The sequence below is a fragment of the Triturus cristatus genome, chromosome 6 (genome assembly GCF_964204655.1).
Source record: "Triturus cristatus chromosome 6, aTriCri1.1, whole genome shotgun sequence".
Classification (NCBI taxonomy): Eukaryota; Metazoa; Chordata; class Amphibia; order Caudata; family Salamandridae; genus Triturus; species Triturus cristatus.
In genome coordinates, this window is record NC_140589.1 from 29,591,922 (window position 1) to 29,614,778 (window position 22,857).

At 47.4% G+C, this 22,857-nt stretch overlaps 1 protein-coding gene across 1 annotated transcript in view; it reads right to left on the reverse strand.

Annotated features, from left to right (window-relative positions):
• LOC146813683 (solute carrier family 22 member 7-like) overlaps positions 1-22,857 on the reverse strand; it is a 468,541-nt gene that overhangs the window by 166,785 nt on the left and 278,899 nt on the right. Inside the window, exon 3 of the mRNA XM_085610178.1 lies at positions 9,847-10,001. Within this exon, the coding sequence (XP_085466304.1) occupies positions 9,847-10,001 (155 nt within the window). The remainder of the gene's footprint in view (positions 1-9,846; positions 10,002-22,857) is intronic.

Genomic DNA, 22,857 nt, shown 5'->3' on the forward strand with positions numbered 1-22,857 from the left:
GCCGAAGGGCATCACCCGAAAGTGGTAATGCCCATCGGGGGTGGAAAAGGCGGATCTTTCTTGGGCGCCGGGGGTGAGCTGGATCTGCCAGTACCCGGCGGTGAGGTCCAGAGTGCTTAGGTAGCGGGCGGCCCCTAGGCGGTCGATGAGCTCGTCGGCCCGGGGTAGAGGATGGGCATCCGTCTTTGTCACGGCGTTCAGGGCCCGGTAGTCTACACAAAATCGTAGTTCTGGGGGATGGCCTGGTGCGGCAGCTTTTGGTACCAGGACGACCAGGCTGGCCCACGGGCTGTCGGAGGGCTCGATGACCCCTAGGGCCAACATCTTTGTTACTTCAGCCTGGATTCAGGCCCGCACCCTGTCGGGTACTCGGTAGGCTCGGTGTCGCACAGGGGGACTGTCCCCGGTGTCGACGTCGTGGACGCACCAGTGGGTCACCCCTGGAGTGAGGGAGACGAGCGTTGCGAAGGCCTGCAGCAGTTGTTGACAGTCGTTGCGCTGGTCCGGCATCAGGGAGGGGGCGAGTTGGACGCCCTCGATGGACCCGTCGTGGGTGCTGTTCCGCAGGAGGTCGGGTAGGGGCTCCGAGTCGTCCTCGCCCCCCTCGTCGGTCGCCAGTAGCAGGCTTAGTTCGGTCCGGGCAAAGTGGGGCTTGAGCCTGTTAGCATGCAGGACCCTGAGGGGGTTCCGGGGGGACTCTAGGTCGACTAGGTAGGTGACGGGGCTCTTCTTCTCCACCACTTTGAAGGGCCCGGTCCACTTGTCCTGGAGGGCACAAGGGTCAACCGGGGCCATGACCCAGACCTGCTGGCCTGGCTCAAACTCGATGGTGGAGGCGTTCCGATCATAAGCTTTGTCAAAAGAGGACACGCCCAGTGTGGTATGGTACGGTCAAGTGAAGCAAATGTTTGGGAACCCACCAAGTGGGTTAAAAGACCCCTCACACACCAACCTGGTTGGTGTCATGCTTCATCATCGGGGCCCCAACCGGGTGGCCGAGTGCCTCCCGGTTGTGCTGCGACGCCTGGCTACAGCGGAGCTGGTGTAGTGCAAAAGTGTGATGTGGTGAAAATTTAAAAAATACCGCTGAGAATCCTTACCATAGAAAAATTTATTATTGGCGGCTCAGGGTATTGGTTAAAAGGATATGTGGTGCAACTAAATGGAGAAGTAATTATCTATTAGTTGACTAAGTGGTGGGTCTACATGTTTCAGCTCTCTAGTAAAAGTAATGAGGAGCTTTCATCAGGACCAGTGAGAAGTGAGTGGCAAAAGGTGTAGTGCCACGTGGTGAAAAAAGTAAAAATGGGGTTACCTACACACTCGCTAAGGTGTGTGGAACGCGGTGTCAACACATTAGCGGACACTTGGCGCAAACACTATGGCTGAGTGAAGGCGCTGTGCAGGAAGCGGGAGGGGGGCGCTTCTTACAAACGAATTGATTGTGAAGCTGCCATCGCCTTGCACCTACTGTGGCCTCCCGAAGTCCCGGATGCTGCTCGTTCCGATCATACCATCACTTCATGTCCTCCTGGCTGGCCTCGAGGTTGGCTTCAGCCAGGGCTCGGAACTTGCGTGTCTGGTTTCGTAGGGTCAGGAGGTATCGGTAGACGTCAGGCGGGGCATCTTGGAGCTTCGTCTCCCAACCTTCTTTGACCAGGCTGAGGGGCCCGCGGACCGGATGCCCATACAATAGTTCGAACGGGCTGAACCCCAGGGACTTCTGCGGGACCTCCCGATAGGCGAACAGGAGGCACGGCAGCAGGACATCCCATCTTCGCCGTAGGGGCTCTTACAGGCCCTGAATCATCCCTTTCAGTGTACGGTTGAAGCGCTCAACCAGTCCGTTCCCCTGCGGATGATAGGGTGTGGTGAATTTGTACGTGACCCCGCACTGCTGCCACAGGAACGCATATATTTGGAGATTAAATTGGTGCCCCCGTCGCTCACCACTTCGCGGAGAAATCCTACTCTCGAGAAGATCCCCATTAAGGCCCGGCCCACCACGGGGGCCGTCACAGTTCTCAGCGGGATAGCCTCAGGGTACCTGGTGGCGTGGTCCACAAGGACCAGGATGAAGCGGTGGCCCAGGGAGATCCGGGGGTCCAGGGGCCCTACAATGTCTATCCCAACCCGCTCGAACGGGGTGCTGACGGCGGGAAAGGGCTGGAGGGGGGCCTTGACCCGACCCCCCGTCTTCCCGCTGGCTTGGCAGGTCTGGCAGGACCGGCAGTGGTGGTCCACGTCCCTCCGCATCCGGGGCCAGTAGAAGTGGGTCACCAGGCGGCTGTAGGTCTTGTCCTGCCCCAGGTGTCCGGCGAGAGGTACATCATGGGCCAGGTTGAGGAGGAACTCCCTGAATCGGAGGGGGACCACGAGCACGCGACTGGCCCCTAGTTCGGCAATCTTTTGTTCACTATACAGCAGGCCCTCGGCCAAATAGACCCAGTGTGTTCCGGTCTGGCCACCGCTGGCCTGCGCGGACGCCTGCTGTCGGACCCCTTCGAGAGAGGGGCAGATCTTCTGTTCCTGCTGGAACTGCTCTCGGGTGGGGCCCCCATCGTGGCGCCATTGGGCAAGTTCTGGGATGGCTTTGAGCGATGCGATCTCGTCAGGGGAAGGTTCGGTGTCGGTGTCCACCTCTCCCTCGCTGGTGGCGGGGGGTGGTGCGAGCCCCGCGGCCTCGGCGGGGTCGGAGGCCGTGGTCGAGCGGGGGGCCTGGGCGGCCATGGATCTGGTGGTGGCGCAGGCCCATTCGGATAGTCCCAACATCCGGAGGTGTTCTCGCCGCTCCACTTGAACCCAGGGAGAACTCTCCAGGTCGTTCCCCAGGAGGCAGTCCACTGGAGCGTCGTCGCGGACAGTCACTTTTAGCAGGCCCGTCACCCCTCCCCATTCGAAGGGGACCAGGGCCATCTGGCACAGGCTCTCACAGTTGTCGGCAGTTCGGACGGGGCACAGCACGTTGGTTAGGATTTGTTCGGGGGTCACCAGGTGGCAGCGGACAGCGGTGACACTGGCTCCGGTGTCGCGGAGGGCTTCGGTCTGTCGCCCATTGATGGTGACCCACTGCTGGTATTTCTGGGTGTTGCTCGGGATGGGTGTGCGGGGCACCATTTCTCGGCTCCCCAGGCAGACCAGGGACATGGCCGCGGGCTCCCACTCAGTGGTCCCTCCGTCGAGGGTTTCTTCTCCCTCTTCTCCTTCCCCTAGGGCGGCAGCTGCCAGCTGTCGGGGCGGGGGCCCGCCGGTTCCACTTCTTCGGTTCAGGGGGCAGGCCGGGTCGCTGGCATAGTGTCCAGTTTGCTGACAGCCGTAGCAGGTTATTGGCGGCCGGGGACCGGTTCTGGCTGGTACTGCTCCCCGCCGTGCTAGGCTCGGGGAGAGGTGTTGCTGTGGCGGCCCTCGAGGCGGGCTCCGGGGAGGCCCGGCGGGGATGTCTCGGTTCCGATTCGACCCTCCTCCTCCGCCGCGCTGGCGGGGGGGTCCGGCGGGGTTCCTCTGGTACTCCCCCGTCGGGTTCCGGGGCACTCGGGTGTTGACCCATCGATCGGCCTCGGCGGCTAGTTTTCGCGGCTCGGTCAGTTTGCTGTCGAGGAGATGTTGTCTTAGCTCCACGAAGCAATTGTTGAAGAGGTGCTCCCAAATGATGAGGTCGACCAGCTGCCCGTAGGTGGTGACTGTGCTACCCTTGATCCACCCTTCGAGGGCCCGGCTGAAGAAGTCCACATACTCCACCCACGTGGTACCGGGGATTTTTCGGCAGTCTCTGAACCGCTGGCGGTACATTTCTGCTGTTAGTCCGTAGCGGGTGAGCAGGGCTTCCTTCATGTGGTCGTAGGAGGTCATCACGTCTTCGGGTAGCTGGAGCAGGGTGTCTCGGCCCTCGCTCAGGAACCGACCCCACAGGCCGGCACCCCAGTCCTTTCGGGGCACCCGATGGGAGGTCATGGCCACCTCGTACGCCTTGAACCATTGTTGGATGTCATCATTTTTATAGTATTCCTTGACGACATCCTTAGGGATATGTACCTTGGCTTCGGTGGGCGGTAGAGTGTCTCTATTGCTGGGGGTGTCGGTCGCCCCCTTCTGTGCCTTTAGCTCGAGCTCCTTGAGACCCCGCTCGTGCTCAAGGGTCAGTCTTTTCTCTTCCAATTCCCGATGCCGCCTTTTCTCCTCTATTTCTTCCTGTAGCCGTAGCTGCTCCATGGCCATTTTTTTTTCAGCCAGCTGGAGTTCGCCGTCCAGCCGTAGTCGTGCGAGCTCTAGTTCGTGGATCCGGACCCTCTCCCGCTCTCGTATTTCCTCTGCGGAGAGGCCGGACTCCAGGCTGTTTCTCCCCCCGGTTGCCGGGGTCGGTGCGGGTGGTGCGGCTGCATCCAGGGGCAGGGGACCTTCACTCTGGGAGGGACCTGCCTCGGCTTCTAGCCAGGTCCTTAGGGCTTTCTGCATCTCTTCCTTGGTACCTAGGCTGGTGGTTACAATGCCCTTGGCTTTGCAGAATTGTTTTAGCTCTTTGTGCGTGTATTCCTCCAGCCGTTCTGGCTGGAATTCCGTGGTCGCGGTGTTTTCTTGATTGCTCATATTTTCCGTTTGTCTGGATGGGTAGCGAGTGGGTTACTTGTTCGTACGTGCTGCGTTCGGCTCGGATCCCGTCGCTGGCCACCAAATGTTGGAAGGCGGGCCTCGGGGGAGAAGCTAGATCACCCAGAGGGGCCCCCCACACTGCACGAAGTAGCCGAGCGCTGCTGAGAAGCCTCCTAGGAGAGGTCCTTCTCCTAGGTAGTACGAGCACAGTAACACCACCACACAGGGCTCGAGTATGTTGGATCAAGACGAGCAATTCTTTATCAGCACTTGGAAAGTTACGGTTTCAATATATACAAGAAATGGATCGCGGGATCCACAAAAGTCTCAGTGTCTTTCAGAAGGGAAGGGGTAAAGGGACAGTCTTTAGCAGGAGCTTGGTACGAGGGTACCTGGGGCCCAGTTCTTATCCTCACGCTGGAGGGCCTCCGGATCTCGGAGCGGTCGAGCCGCGACGGTGTCAGCAGGGCTCTGGAGTTCAGTTCGTGGTGGTCGAGCCGCGACCATGTCATCAGGGCTCTCAAGGTGGTTTCTGTACAGCTCGAGCCGCAACGACGTCAGCAGTGCTCCGAGGGAGGTTTCAGCGAGGTTGGGCCGCGACAGCGTCAGCAGGGCTCCGATGTTCCGGGTGGTTTCAAGGTCTCAACAAGATGGAGCCGCGATGCAGTCTGCAGGGCTCGTGGTAGTGTCTCAAGCAAGAGTTCTTCTCCGTAGGCTCGGCCGCGATTCGATCAGCAGGGCTCTCGACTCCGGGATACAACTGCTAGTCTGTTGTGCGGTCGCCCCAGATATAGGTCTGGTGCTCTTTGATGTCCGGACCCTTGCGCCCGGGGGGGCGGAGAGGCCGAGTTGGGAGCGGCCAAACGCCCAGCAGGAGAGGCGCCAGGCCCAAGAGGGTTGCAGGGCGATCGCACCTAGGTGTGGGAGGACAGTTGGGGGTCCCATCGATACTGTCCTCCGCGGGGAGCAGTGAAGTGTTCATGTGGTACCCCCTGGCCAGTTCTTGGTGCCTCGATGTCGGGGCTTCGCTGGGGCCGAGGCTGGGTTGAGCGGGGTCACGTAGGTTGGCGCACAGAGTCACGTGGATGCCAACAAAATGGCGGAGCCCCGAGGGGTATGCGACCTCGTGCGGCTCGGGATGAGGGGTCTCTGTGCAGCTCGGAAGGGTGGCCCGTGAAGGCCGGGGCGGGGAACGGGCACAATCCAAAGGGTTGCGGACCACGCCACAAGGCCGGGTCCAACATCTATGGTTCCATCTGAGTGGAAACAGGCAAAACTCCTCCCCCTGCTAAAAAAACCTTCATTAAACCCTGCTACCCTGGCTAGCTACCGACCGATCTCACTTCTCCTGGCTGTTGCGAAGGTGTGTGAGAAGGCTCTGTGAGTTTGTTGAGACTTCTGGCGCCCTCCACCCAGCCCAGTCGGGCTTCAGGGCCTCACACAGTACTGAGACGGCCCTGGTTGAGATGGCGGAGGCTATTAGAGAATGCCTTGATTCAGGCGGCAGAGCGGCTTTGGTGCTATTAGACCTCTCTGCCGCGTTTGACACGGTGCCGCACCAGCAACTTCTGGCCCGGTTGTATAACATCTGCATCTCTGGTTTGGTGTGGGAGTGGATTGAATCCTTTCTGGTGAATAGAACAGAGCAAGTATGGCTGCCTCCATTCTCCTCTACACCGAGAAGTCTGACCACGGGTGTTCTTCATGGCTCAACTCTGAGTCCTCTCCTTTTTAATGTTTACATGACGCCGCTTATCTATCTGGCGGAGGAGCTGGGTGCTAAGATCATAGCTTATGCTGATGATACCCAGCTCCTCTTCACGTGTAAGAAAAATGATTTATCCCCGGATGCTGCTAAAAATTGCCTTGCGGAAGTTTTTAAATGGTTAGCGCAGGCCCAACTTAAATGCAACAAGGATAAATCTGAGGTGCTCCTCTACGGGTCCTTTTCATTGACTTAGGCATGGGGTAACCCACGGGTTAAAGGTCCTCTCTAAAATGCTGAGGAAAGGACCCATAGAGGAGCACTCCCACACCAAACCAGAGATACCGATGTTAGACAACCGGGCCAGAAGTTGGCGGTGCGACACTGTGTCAAACGCGGCAGAGAGGTCTAATAGCACCAGAGCTGCTCTGCCGCCTGAATCAAGGCATTCTCTAATAGCCTCCGCCGTCTCAACCAGGGCCGTCTCAGTACTGTGTGAGGCCCTGAAGCCCGACTGGGCTGGGTGGAGGGCGCCAGAAGTCTCAACAAACTCACAGAGCTGCTTGTGGGCGGCCTTCTCACACACCTTCGCAACAGCCGGGAGAAGTGAGATCGGTCGGTAGCTAGCCAGGGTAGCGGGGTTTAATGAAGGTTTTTTTAGCAAGGGGAGGAGTTTTGCCGCAGATTAATAAATTAGCCGGAGTGTGCTTCGGCACACTGAAACTCCTAAAGAGATTTCTGCCCCTACCACCCAAAGCGGCTAAAGAAATCATGACCCGCGCTTTAATTCTTTCGCGTTAAGACTACGTCAATGCTCTTTATATCGGTCTTCCTGTATACCAGCTGAAAAAGCTACAGATCATCCAGAATGCGACCGCTAGAGCGCTACTGGGTATTCCTGGTAGGCCTAGCACTAAGCAGATTCTACGTGATTTGCACTGGCTCCCGGTAGACCAGCGTGTTTTGTTCAAGGCTCTTACACTTGCCCACGGTGCTCTTTACAAAGCGGGGCCTTTGTATCTCAGGAGACGCTTTGAATTCTATGTGCCTCCCAAACATCTCCGCTCCACGGGGCAATGCCTCGCTGTTATACCCACGTACCGCCTTTTTAGAACGGGAGGTGGCTCCCTCTGTGTCAGAGCAGCCAAGGCATGGAATGCCCTGCCCTTTGAGCTTCGGAACATCAGCTGTTCAAAAAGCAGCTAAAAACCTTGCTTTTCAAGTAACCACCTAGCCCCGGTCTGCGCCCATCTGTCTCCTTTATTTGGCTTCCACGCCGGGACACTTCAGAGTCTCCATGCGCGTTATAAATGGAGTTTAACATAACATAAGAACTTTAAAATATTGCCTCTAACTAAAGTCTGACTGTTTTTTGTGCCAAGCTACCCAGGGTTAAGCCCAGTTTAATGTAGTGACTTTTAGTGGTTCAACCTGCAAGGGATTGTGGTTTTTGCTTGACCAGGGCTCACATCCCAATACACCAAAAACGTAATTTCTCACACTGCTACCATCATTAATCTTTTTTTTCCTCTTCGTGCTAGGGCTTCCCTTAGGTAATGCTGCAAGGTCAAGAGTTACACTCACCTTTGAGTGTTACCAACAGAGTTTAACCTTGGCCTCATGGCCTCTTATCCTCGGGTTCAAAGATCACAACCTTCACAGAATTTTAGACCACACTAAGGAATACTATCAGAAATAGATGAATTTGCTTCTAGGCTATTGAATTGTTGTGTGTCATTTCTAGGCATTAGAGCCCTCACCAATTATCAGCTAATATCATATTCCTGGTAAATATAATATCAACCTAGCACCAAAGGTAATTGTGTTCTTTAATCAGCAAACGACCAGGTAAGAACACTTCTGGACTGATGATTTTTCAAGCAGGGATTAGGGTTTATGCCCAATGTGACAATCTTATTTCTTTTATTGGAACCCACTTATCTTGATGAAGACAGCTGCTGTCAATGACCCGACAGGGAAGTCTTCTTAAATGTTAGCGCCAATTGTCTGAGGTATAAGCAAATCCATCCATAAGCCACTTTGCACTGTACCAATTTAGAATGTGGAGCACCAGTGAGAATGCCTCCCAGTGAGAAAGATAAAACCATAGATCTTCTTTCAAAAGGTCTTCTTGTGGACTTCTTGACACACCTTTTAAGCAGGAGGACAGATTTCTGTGACTTACACCTTGTCAGCGAGTGAGGCCACCAGAGTTTCCTGATGCTCTTTCATTGCAGCTCAAGCAGCTGGTCTTTAATTGCTTTGGATGCTTGGAGAACCGTGATAGTCTATATTAATCCTGCATCGGAATTCAGGCAGTCCCATTCACTCTATGTTAATTTTTGAGTAGCGAGCCTCAACTGTGCATTGCCGACTCAGAGCAGCTATTTCATTGACCTATGATGGTGAAACTACCAAGTCCTCTAACTGTCGAGAGATGCTTCTCTAGGGTCACATTAGCCCCCAGGGTTGATTTGCAAAGACCTTTCCTACAGCAGATCTGGAGAGCAGCATTTGATGTATCCACCACATTTATCAATGATTACTTATTGGACGTTCATGCTGTAACAATAGGCTGCTCTACTTTTCTCATAAATTTATTTTTTTTAGACCTAGCCTTGTTCATCATGACCTAAGCAAAATCATGCATGTTCTGGCTAACAGTGGTTTGAAATTTATTGAAGAAGCATGTGCCTACTTTGGGTATATCCCTCATTAGCTGTGTGCTCGGAGAAAGGAAAATACCAAAGAGGTAATGTTTTGATTACCTGCCAATATTACTGTGACTTCAACTCAATCTTTCTCGTCCCACTTCTTACAACCCATCAACATTTCTATTGCTTTACTTTCTTAAAAACTACGATAATGAAGACATGATGAGCAATGTGGTGGTGGTGAGGTGTCATGTTGAAGCTACATCCTTTATGTGGAAGGGGCCCATCCAACACTTGCTATATAATGCTAAAGAGTCTGATAAGTTAGACATTGGGATACATGTCTTAGAAGTTAGAGGACTGCATGCATAGTGGATAGGAGTTTGAAGTAGTCCATGTGCTAAGGCCTGGGTCACTGGATGAGTCCTTGGGGACTGACTGAATGATTAGAGTACTTGAAGGAGCATGCCTAAGTGAATTTAAAAGTGGTTGGGTTTTGGCGGATTGAATGGATTAGTACATGGTGCTGAATGGGTTCCTGGAGGAGTACAAGGGGAGTGACAGGGTGTTTGCTGGAGTGTATGGATACTGACTGGGGAATTGAAGGTATGAAAGGCAAGTGTGTAGGTGGTTACAGGACTACATGCATAGTGGATAGGCATTTGAAGCAGTCCATGTGCTGAGGCCTGGCTCACTGCATGAGTACTTGGGTACTGACTGAATGATTAGAGTACAACAATGAGAGTGCCTGGGTGAATTTATAAGTGGTTGGGTTTTTAGAAGTTTATATAAGTTCGACTTACCTCAGTTGCACAAATATTAATATGATTAAGACTGAACTGTTGTAAGTACATTACTTGTAAAGTAAAACATTCTACAGGTAGTCAAAACTTTACTAACCTAAAACCAATGATATGATCGAAATTCCAGAAAGTGAGACTCCAGAAAGAGACCGGAAAACTGCATGCATGGGGTAATTGATAGAAGCTGTGGCCGCTATCCCGAACACCAATGAGGTCACCGAGGACACCATGAGCATTTTTCGTCTGCCATATCTGTGTAGAAATACATGAAAAGAAGTAGTCTGTAACAAGTGGCAATTAGGTATAAGTGGACTCATTTACAAGAGGCCTGCATAGCCAGAGAGTCAATTTTTGATGCTTCAGTGGCAGAGGCCTCTTAATCATACCCATGATGCGACGCAAAGTCCACTGCTTTTCTTTGACTGACCTCATAGATTTGGAGTAAGGGAAGGCAGCACAAAGTGCTGCATTGCCCTACTCTGTATCAAGGAGGCATTCCATGGGTATTGCTGTGGGTGTTCCTATGCAACACCCATGAATAACGCTGCCTCGTGAATTACGGAATCGCATACACCTGGAGCTGCCCCAAGACCATATGCTCCCCAGAGCAGGTGTAATGGGGAGAAATGTTTTCATTTGTCCTCGTTGTTTCTTCTTTTCACATGTGCTGCATTCTGCAATATAAAAATACAGAGGAAAATGCCTCTCATAATTGTTTTTATACAGGAAGGTGTCCCCTCCTGAATAATATTAATCATGCCAACAACACAGGGTACCTTCGTTAGAGCTCAGCTGCAAATTGTGCACTGGTGCTGGCTACAAGAACAGGAATGTATCATATCCTGTAAATATGGTGTATTCAGGTCCTTTCGAATAGGCATAGGGGAGCGCAGCAAAAAGACTTGCGGTGCTTTCCTACTCCAATTCTTTGTAAATGAGTGCCTAGATATTTTTTGAAGTGTTAAGCAAACAAATGATGGACGGAATGCTGAATGAATCATACATTCACACTCAGTCAAAAGATTTAGGCTAAATCCATCATTCTTTTGCTCACCATGCTACCACAGTCTAGACGTAGCGATATGCAAATCAGTCTTGACCCTGTTCCTCATGGGAACAGTTTAGCCCGAACAGCAAAGCCCGGTCCTCCCTGGACCAGAAAAAAGCATCCTGGAATAGGTTTCGGTGTATTATCCCTCATCATCCAGGCTAGCTTGAATCTAGCACTGATAGCCAGATATGTCCCACCATTTTCAAACTCTGCCGTAGAAAATTAAAAGTAAGCTTTGCACAAGAAGTCGTTTTAGATTCCCATGACCTGTTATTTCAAAAGGAAGAATGAACAGCTTTTTGTCTGCAGTAGCACGTAAGTCACCAAAAACACATACAATCTAAGGAGAAAATAGGCATCCAAACACATTAATGATTACAATGCAGTCTTTCTGAAAATGTGGAATGAAAACATGGACATGCAATTTGTTGCAGACTTTATTGTTGTTGCTTGATATGTCACTCCATATTTTCCAAATTGGAGAAGACTGAGATGAAAGAGATGTGGCACGAGATTAGCGCAGAAAAAGTCTTACAAAAAAGTTGTACAGCTTCAGTTTAAAAATATTGTTGCATAGGGAGATTAGTTGTTCTGAATGCTCAGACAAGTTGAGCTTGGCAAGTTTATATTTTAAGTCAAGGGAAATAGTTTGGGTAAGTTTAGGACTTGCAAGTACAAAACATAGTATTAAAGTGTTTTACGGAAATTCAGTATCTAGCAGAGTTTGATCATGAAAGTACAGACAGTAAAAATAAGTATATTGAATGCACACTACCCAAGAAGAAGTTTGCACTTGGAAAACATGTGCCTATATGACATTTTTCAGTAATACAGGTACAGAAGCAATGTAGAAGAAAACATAGAAGAAGGAAAATTTGCTGTTCTTGTCTGTGATGGTTGTTTAGCAAATATTCAAAGGGAAATTTCATTAACCACAGGAAATGTAGCTGCCAATCTCAAGAGAAAGGATAGTGTTTGCATTAGGCTCTTCTTCAACTTTTCAAACCTTGGCATGCAAAATTTGAAATACTTGAAGGGTGTGATTGCTATGGGGATTCATTTAATGATTTAAAAAACAGTTTTCAGTGTTCAGTCTCTCAAAATGATATGCAAATGCTAAGTGATGAGATTCCACAAGAGTCAGGATCCTCTTGGAGCAGGCATTATTCAAAATAAAGCTGCAATCACAACAAACGAGGTGGAAACTGCAGTTGAACAAGTTTGACAGGAAACTGAAGATCTGGAACAGTCAGCTGCACAACTCAACAATGAACATAAAGACATTTATATGGAAGTAAAGGAGACAGAGATTGCAATTGCTTTTCCTTTACATCCAATTTTATTATATATTTGTGGCCAAGCTGGAACTTGGATAATTTTTTAATTAAAGTGCTGATCGCTTACCTAAAGAGGATAACACAATCAAATGTGTCATGTGTAGGGACAGCCCTCACAGGATTAGCTGCACACAAATTTCAAAGGAATTACTCTACATCGACTACTAATGTTACCTATGGAACATGATAATAAACTGGGAAACCAGAAGTTATCTGGTGAATCAGGTCATGAGATGGCAAGAGTTTTTGAAGAAAAAAAGCTTTCAATCATTGATGAGGTAAGCATGGTCTCAATGCTTGCTTGCATTCACTTATGAATGCAACACATTTTAGGAGCAAAGTATGGTGTTCTTTTCAGCGGAAAGCATTTAGTTGTGTATAGTGACCTCCTGCAGCTAACCCCTGTGAAAGGAGAACCTGTTTTCAAGACCCTTTTATATGAACAAACATATAATGCATTAGGAGGGACTAGAAATGAAAACATATGTCTGAATTTCAAATACAATGAACTGTTGAAAAATATGTGTCAAGTGTCTGATGAGGTATATGGAAATATTATGAAGGACATCAGAGTTGGGGTTCTGACCAAGGAAGGTAAGATTAGCTTACTGTTGACTGATCAAAAAAACGAATCTCCTCCAACCAGACACCAGCAAAGCGCATGTTTAATTTGATTGAAGTTGGAAAATTAATGCTCTGTTTAATGCCTATACTTCAAGAGTGCAACAATGTCAATGAAGAATTGCTAAAAAAAAAAGGGAAATCTTTGAATTAACAGCTATCAGTAAAATGGAGTAACAATACTGCTGACTGAGATATAGGAAGCAAATTTGGATTCTATGGAAAAAGCTGTATCTAGGACTGCTGAAGGGTTTCAGCTGGAAAATAAAAATTGTTTCAACTGCTATGCTAATCTAGCTCTGAATGTAGACTTTTACCACATCTAGTAAATTCAATTTAGCATAAAGGAGGCAGCAGGTTCTTCTCAGAACTATATTGTGTGCTCCAACGTTTACATAGTGGTAGGAATATACTACATTCTGCTTCGGGAGTACTATCTTCTCAGAACTGTCAGCAAGACACACAAGAGTTTATTATGGTTATCCTTGGACTCTTGTAACAAAAAGAAGTGAGTTATGTGGTCTAAGCTACAAATGGGATCTTGATTATTTGTATTTCTCGTTTACATCTACTACTAATATAAATTCTGAAAGGTTTATTTTTGTAACATAACCAGATTTGAAAACTGTACCATTTGACAACCTGATAAGAAATGCAAACTGGAACATGACCTGTCCAAATTGTAGATCTGATTTATGTCTACATACCAGATACACAGAAGTGGTAAATACATTAAATTGATGGTTCAATGATGTAGAGTAGATGGATCAAAAATACAAACTGAGGGCCCGATTCACAGAACTAACTTAAGACAAAATCCTAAACTTACTACCATTTTGGTATTCACAGAAGGCACTTACTCATTTTGGTATTCACAGAAGGCACTTACTCATTTCGGTATTCACAGAAATTAGGAGTCCTAACTTTAGGACTCCTAAATGCCTTCTGTGAATACCGAAAGTCTTAAAATTAGGATTTTTCTCTGTTTAGTAGTAGTATAGTTAGGACTCCTAACTTTAGGACCCCTAAATGCCTTCTGTGAATACCGAAAGTCTTAAAATTAGGATTTTTCTCAATTTAGTAGTCCTAAGTCTAAATTTAGGACTACTAAATTGAGAAAAATCCCAATTTTAAGACTTTCGGTATTCACAGAAGGCATTTAGGAGTCCTAAAGTTAGGAGTCCTACTATACTACTACTAAACTGAGAAAAATCCTAATTTTAAGGCTTTCGGTATTCACAGAAGGCATTTAGGAGTCCTAAAGTTAGGAGTCCTAAATTTAGGACTACTAAATTGAGAAAAATCCTAATTTTAAGACTTTCGGTATTCACAGAAGGCATTTAGGAGTCCTAAAGTTAGGACTCCTAACTTCTGTGAATACCGAAATGAATAAGTGCCTTCTGTGAATACCAAAATGAGTAAGTGCCTTCTGTGAATACGAAAATGGTAGAAAGTTTAGGATTTTGTCTTAAGTTAGTTCTGTGAATCAGGCCCTGTCATTTCAAACTTTAAAGCCAGACAAGTTTCAGTTTCTGGAAGAACGAGCAAAAAACTCATGAAGAAGTACATAAAACTTCAGGACACAACACTGCGTACTTAAAAACTCTAAAGAAATGGACGGAGCACAGTGACAGTAACCTGATATTTAACATTAAACTGCCTTTTAAACTTCCAAATTCATAACTTTTCTTTATCTTTAAAAAACGGTTTAGTCTTTAAGAGATCATTCGGCCTACTAAGGGTAATGTCTTAATTAAATGGACTGCTTGAACATTATTTAATGTTTTTTTGGGGATATGTTTATTTACAGTAGTTGAGTTGGTACAAGTAACATTTTTTTGTTACAGCTTGTAGTGAATGCATGCATAGTATGTTATATTTACAGTGTTATACTGTGTTCTGTTTTTTTTCTACAATCTATATGATTGTTTTTTCACCTGCTGTTCAACGATGAAGCTTCATACTTGTATATTGTTTAAGGTATACAGGTATGAAACCTGAGAACAGCACATAAATAAAAATGAAATGTTTAAGATACTGTTATATCCTATATTTCCAAGTCCTGGCTGCTCAGCCTGCATGAGTGTGATGTCATGGAATGTTGGGAGTGTGTGCATGCTTTGAAACAGTGATCAGTTAGATTGAATGGGGCTGAGCAGCAGGATGCTGCTCCCGGTGGGGCAATCCTGTACCATCTTACATGAACAATAAATCTACCTAAATACATCTCTGGCACCTGGTCTATTTATGAATGCGCTACTTTTCTTCAGTTACAAAAATGGCGACGATTTTTAAAAGAACCACGCGAGAAGAACCAAGAAACAAGGAACTGAAAGAAGGAACTAAAAGAAGTTGGCCAGTGTCTGAAAAGAAGCCTGAAATTATGCCTGCGCAACGCCTTGGATGCCCGACCGGGGTCTTTTCCATCAGACAGTCCACAAAGGTATGTGTTAGGCGTTAGACATTAAGTGGCTTGGGTGGCTTGAAACCTGCCTGTGCAGTTAAGAAAGGCACATAGGGGAGTCATGCCTACAGACGGCATAAAATGAACGTTTTTTGCTGTGTGATTTTGAACTGAAGCTATTTAAATTACCTGATGTTTGAAACCTGCCAACCTACAAACTATTGGACTTTGCGTGTTAACCTGCCTGAAACTATCTGAAGTCATTGGGAAATATATTGATGGGAGGCACGTTATGGATTCAGTTATGCACTGCATGCCACATGGAGTAAACGGGCAGTATTAGATTTTTTTTTCAACTGCTGGCACCAAGAAAATGTCTGAACAGCGTTATTTTTAAACCATCCATGGATGTTGGAACATATTGGTGCCGATTCCGATCCGTTAAAAAATTTCCCTGTACGACTCGCATCCGGTATTTTTACCGTACGAATCGTACAAGTGCCGTACAAACTGCCAAGTACGATTCGTATGGGAAAAAGTCCATACGACTCGCATTGGGAAATATTCCCCACACGTCCTCGGGTCGGAAAATGTGTCCGACACGTCCCCGGACGATTTACCGTACAAATGTCAAAAGTGAATTCCGAACGCGCAAGTACGATCCGTTCCGGGCGTCTGATTTTACAACCGTATGGGTAAAACACCGTCCGCACCGAACTCCCATAGCAACCATGGAGACATGTGCCCGCATAAGCGCCGAACAACCCCCCAGCCCCCGTACGTATGCTCAGAACACCCCCCCAGCCCCGTATGTACGCTCAGAACCCCCCCAACCCCCATATGTACGTGGCGAACCCCCACCCCCAGCACCCGTATGTACGCTCAGAACACCCCCCAGCCCCCGTATGTACGTACCAAACCCCCCCCAGCCCTCGTATGTACGTGCCGAACCCCCACCTGTGCATGTACACTCCCGTACGTACGGACCGTACCCCCACCCCAACAGTGTACGTACGGACCGTACCACCACCCCGTATGTATGGAGCGTACCTCCACCCCAACAGTGTATGTATGGAGCGTACCCCCACCCACGTATGTATGGAGCGTACCCCCACCCCTGTACATACGGACTGTACCCCCACCCCAACAGTGTATGTACGGACCGTACCCCCACCCCGTATGTATGGAGCGTACCCCCACCCCCGTATGTACGGACCGTACCCCCACCCCAACAGTGTACGTACGGACCGTACCCCCACCCGCATATGTATGGAGCGTACCTCCACCCCAACAGTGTATGTACGGACCGAACCCCCACCCGCGTATGTATGGAGCGTACCCCCACCCCCGTACGTACGGACCATACCCCCACCCCAACAGTGTACGTACGGACCGTACCCCCACCCGCGTATGTATGGAGCGTACCTCCACCCCAACAGTGTATGTACGGACCGTACCCCCACCCGTGTATGTATGGAGCGTACCCCCACCCCAGTACGTATGGACCGTACCCCCACCCCAACAGTGTACGTACGGACCGTACCCCCACCCGCGTATGTATGGAGCGTACCTCCAACCCAACAGTGTATGTACGGACCGTACCCCCAACCCGCGTATGTACGGACCGTACCCCCACCCCAACAGTGTACGTACAGACCGTACCCCCACCCGCGTATGTATGGAGCGTACCTCCACGCCAACAGTGTACGTACGGACCGTATCACCACCCCGTATGTATGGAACGTACCCCCACCCCAACAGTGTATGTACGGACCGTACCACCACCCCCGTATGTATGGAGCGTACCTCCACCCCAACAGTGTACGTACGGACCGTACCCCCACCCCCGTATGTATGGAGCGTACCCCCACCCCAACAGTGTACGTACGGACCGTACCACCACCCCCGTATGTATGGAGCGTACCTCCACCCCAACAGTGTACGTACGGCCCGTACCCCCACCCCCGTATGTATGGAGCGTACCCCCACCCCCGTACGTACGGACTGTACCCCCACCCCAACAGTGTACGTACGGACCGTACCCCCACCCGCGTATGTATGGAGCGTACCTCCACCCCAACAGTGTATGTACGGACCGTACCCCCACCCGCGTATGTATGGAGTGTACCCCCAACCCCGTACGTACGGACCGTACCCCCACCCCAACAGTGTACGTACGGACCGTACCCCCACCCCCATATGTATGGAGCGTACACCCACCCCAACTGTGTACGTACGGACCGTACCACCACCCCCGTATGTATGGAGCGTACCCCCACCCCAACAGTGTACGTACGGCCCGTACCCACACCCCCGTATGTATGGAGCGTACCCCCACCCCCGTACGTACGGACCGTACCCCCACCCCAACAGTGTATGTACGGACCGTACCACCACCCCCGTATGTATGGAGCGTACCTCCACCCCAACAGTGTACGTACGGACCGTACCCCCACCCCTGTATGTATGGAGCGTACCCCCACCCCAACAGTGTACGTACAGACCGTACCACCACCCCCGTATGTATGGAGCGTACCTCCACCCCAACAGTGTACGTACGGCCCGTACCCCCACCCCCGTATGTATGGAGCGTACCCCCACCCCCGTATGTACGGACCGTACCCCCACCCCAACAGTGTATGTACGGACCGTACCCCCACCCGCGTATGTCTGGAGCGTACCTCCACCCCAACAGTGTATGTACGGACCGTACTCCCACCCGCGTATGTATGGAGCGTACCCCCACCCCCATACGTACGGACCGTACCCCCACCCCAACAGTGTACGTACGGACCGTACCCCCACCCCCATATGTATGGAGCGTACACCCACCCCAACTGTGTACGTACGGACCGTACCACCACCCCCGTATGTATGGAGCGTACCCCCACCCCAACAGTGTACGTACGGCCCGTACCCCCCCCGTATGTATGGAGCGTACCCCCACCCTCATACGTACGGACCGTACCCACACCCCAACAGTGTATGTACGGAGCGTACCTCAGGCCCCAACACCAGCACCCTCACCCAACATCGCGCATGTACGAGTCGCATCAAGCCAGAGCAAAGGACAGCACTGTACAACAAAATGGCCGATGTACGCACCGTACAGACGCTAAAAACACTCGTACACAACCAGGACAAAGCAAAACAACACAAGAAGACTCAATTAGAATTGCACAAAGCCACAAAACATGTCCAACAAGCCAAAATACAACCTATTCACTGACCAGCAACTGCCAAACACCTAAACAGAGGCCCAAAACACAACCACTCCTTATAACACACCCACCCAAAGTTCAAACACAGCCACACCCACAAATGGACCAATAAAAAGGCCCAACACACACAAACCATGATCCTTTGCAACAGACCCACTGCTGCCAGACCACACAGACAAACAACTGCACCATACTACAACCTCCACTACACCTTACACCTGCACACCTTCACACAACCACCTTCACAAACACACCCACATCACATTCAGGCACACACCTTCACAACCACACCCACACACCCACAACCATCCACACCCATACACCCCACAACCATCCACACCCACACCCCTCACCATGCCCACTAACAAGAATCCAAAGTTCACTAGCGCAGAGTTGGAGACCCTTGTCGACGAAATCATCAGAGTCGAGCCATACCTCTTTGGAACATTGGTCAGACAGACCAGCATCCACGAAAAATCAGCCATGTGGCAGACAGTTGTCGATGCTGTGAATGCTGTTGGGGCCACCAGAAGGACCAGGCATGAATGCCAAGCCAGGTGGTACGATCTGCGGAGGCGGGTCCGAGCCAAAATGACGGAGGAGCGCAACTATGCCAACATCACTGGAGGAGGGCCGCCCCGCAGACTCGTACAATACCATCCCTGGGAGGAGAGGGTGATGGCCACGCTGCCGCCGGTGGGAGTGCACGGAGTAGAAGGACTCCGAGAGCCTGGTGAGTACACAAACAACTCACCTCACATGGGGGGAATGCCATCCACAACCAAACTCACAATCATGCACGCAACCACCCCAAAGATATCGCCTGACTCAACCACACTCCAAAAACACGCACATACCACTAGCGCCACCATGCCCCATCCACCCAGCAACACAATGCCAAGTCACAGGCCACAAAAAACAACAACACAAGACACGGTAACCCAGATGGCGGGAGTGTGGGCCTCAAAAATCACATAGTGCAACTCACAAGCAGACAACAATGCCCTCAGCCCATATGGCCTAGGTCACAGCCAGACAAACAGTATGTCCCCACACAGTAAAGACTTGCCTGCAAATGGTGACGCCTTGCATGAAGACATGGGTGTAATGGAACATGTTGCACATAACAGCAGCCAATGAACAGCCAACACTGTGAAAGAGTGGCAGCACACACCACCACAGCAGCAGCGCAGACACAGACACTACACCCAATGGGTGCCTGGAGATCAGAAACTAACTCACATGAACAAGCCAAGGGCCATTCAAAGACTTGCAAAATGTGTGTGCCTAGGAAGCTGGGCTGAGGGGACAGAGGGTGACAGACACAGGGAGGGAGAGGGGAGAGAGAGGGAGGGAGACACAGGGAGACGGACAGAGGGAGGAGGCTGACACAGGGAGGGAGGGAGAGGGGGAGAGAGAGGGAGGGAGACACAGGGAGACGGACAGAGGGAGGAGGCTGACACAGGGAGGGAGGAAGGGAGAGGGGGACAGAGAGGGGTGTTTAGCCAAAATATCGAGTTTTAAATTTCGACCTACAATAATATCGTGTTTTTAATATCGTAGGTACAGAATATCGAAGTCAAGAATATCGATGGACAGAATATCGATCCCAAGGTAAGTAATATCGAAGTCAATAATATCGAAGTAATTAATATCGATGTAAGTAATATCGTAGGCAAAAATTTCGATATCAATAATATCGATATTTATTTAGTGTAATGTAATTTAATATGTATTTTATTTGTATGTTAAAGATTATTGTAATGTATTTTAATACATTTGAAAATAAATGTTTATAGATTAATAATTATTTTAAATTTAATTTAGCGTTTTAGTATCAGAGCGGGTTGTGGGTTAAAAGGGGAATAGGGTGGGAAGTAATATAATTATAATTAATTAATTAATATGTATTGTTTAATTGGTATTTATGAATAATTAATTGGTAATTAATAAATAATTGGTAATTAATAATATTAATTGATTAATTAATTGTTAATTAATTATTAATTGTAAAATTATTTTATTAATTGGTTAATTATATACATTATAATTAGTTTATTATTAATATTTATTGATTGTTATTGTTAATTAATTAATTGTTAATTAGTAATTAATTGGTGATTTAATTTTATTAAGTGATTAATTGATAATTAAATTAATTATGTGAATTTTTATGTGTAGTGGGTTGTGGGTTTATAGGGGAATAGGGTGGGATGTAATTAAAATAAAATAAATAATGATATTTTTTATTTATTTGTAATCATTATTAATTAATTGTTATTAGTTAGTTAAATATAGTAGATATAAATAATTTATTATTTTATTTTATTTGTTATTATTGCTAATTAATGTATTGTTAATTAATAAGTGAATATTAGTAATTTCGTAGTTAATATGTATTAATTAGTCAATTAATAACTATATTAATTATAAAGAATGTATTATTAATTGTAAATAAGAGATAAATTGATATTTAAATCTATTGCGTATTTTGTATGTGTAGTGTGTTGTGTGTTAAAGGGGGAATAATGTGGGATATAATTTAAAGTTATTTATTTAAATATTTATTTTACATAATTGGTATTTAATAATAATTATATTTAAAATACATTGTTAACATGCTAATTTTTTATAACAAATTATTGAATTGGTTATAATGTTCATAGAATCACTGTGCTATCTAGTGCTTTCCCTACTGTTGCACTCTTTGGAGTGGGAATAGTAATTTTTACCCCGACGCTATCCAGCGCTTTCCCTACTGTTGCACTCTTTGGAGTTGGAATAGTTATTTTTACCCCTACACTATCCAATGTTTTCTCTACTGTTGCACTGTCTGGAGTGGGAATAGTAATCTTTACCCATATGCTATCCAACACTTTCCTACTATTGCACTCTCTGGAGTGGGAATAGTAAATGTTACCCTTACGCTATCCAACACTTTCCCTACTATTGCACTCTCTGGAATTGGAATAGTAATTTTTACCCCTACGCTATCCAACGTTTTCCCTACTGTTGCACTCTTTGGAGTTGGAATAGTTATTTGTACCCCTACGCTATCCAACGTTTTCCCTACTGTTGCACTGTCTGGAGTGGGAATAGTAATTTTTACCCTTACGCTATCCAACACTTACCATACTATTGCACTCTCTGGAGTGGGAATAGCAATTTTTACCCTTACGCTATCCAACACTTTCCCTACTATTGCACTCTCTGGAGTTGGAATAGTAATTTTTACCCCTACGCTATCCAACGCATTCCCTACTGTTGCACTCTTTGGAGTTGGAATAGTTATTTGTACCCCTACGCTATCCAACGTTTTCCCTACTGTTGCACTGTCTGGAGTTGGAATAGTAATTTTTACCCTTACGCTATCCAACACTTTACCTACTATTGCACTCTCTGGAGTTGGAATAGTAATTTTTACCCCTACGCTATCCAACGCTTTCCCTACTGTTGCACTCTTTGGAGTTGGAATAGTTATTTGTACCCCTACGCTATCCAACGTTTTCCCTACTGTTGCACTGTCTGGAGTCGGAATAGTAATTTTTACCCTTACGCTATCCAACACTTTCCCTACTATTGCACTCTCTGGAGTGGGAATAGTAATTTTTACCCTTACGCTATCCAACACTTTCCCTACTATTGCACTCTCTGGAGTTGGAATAGTAATTTTTACCCCTACGCTATCCAACGCTTTCCCTACTGTTGCACTCTTTGGAGTTGGAATAGTAATTTTTACCCCTACGCTATCCAATGTTTTCCCTATTGTTGCACTCTCGGGAGTTGGAATAGTTATTTTTACCCCTACGCTATCCAACATTTTCCTTACTGTTGTTTTTGTTGGAGTTGGACTAGTAGTTTTATTGTGTCTGATATTTAATATGTTTTGTAATATTTTAGCTATTGTAATATATAATTAATAATAAAAATTATTCAAATTAAAAATTGATTATTATTTGATATATGTAATTATTTAATATTTATTAATGTTATTGTTTTATGTGTATAGATGTATTGGTAATTTAAATACATATTTAATAATTTATATGTTACAGAAATTATTATTAGAAGTAATTATTAAGTAAGTGTATATATTCAATATTATTTATATATGTTTAATTAAAGTTTTATTTAATTATATATATTTATTATAAATTTTACATATTATAAAAGATATTTAATTATGTTTCTTTGATTTATAAGTATTATTTGGTTTATTTTACATATATTTTTAAACTAAAAAAAAAAACAATATTTTTAAATAACGATATTTTTGACATCGATATTAAATTATCGATATTTTTGTACTTACCATGTTGTAGATAGGATGTCAATATTCTTGACCACGATATTTTTGTTGCGATATTTTTGTAGGTCGAATTTTTGTCTTTCGAAATTATGTCATACAACCACAGAGAGGGAGGGAGACACAGGGAGACGGACAGAGGGAGGAGGCTGACACAGGGAGGGAGGG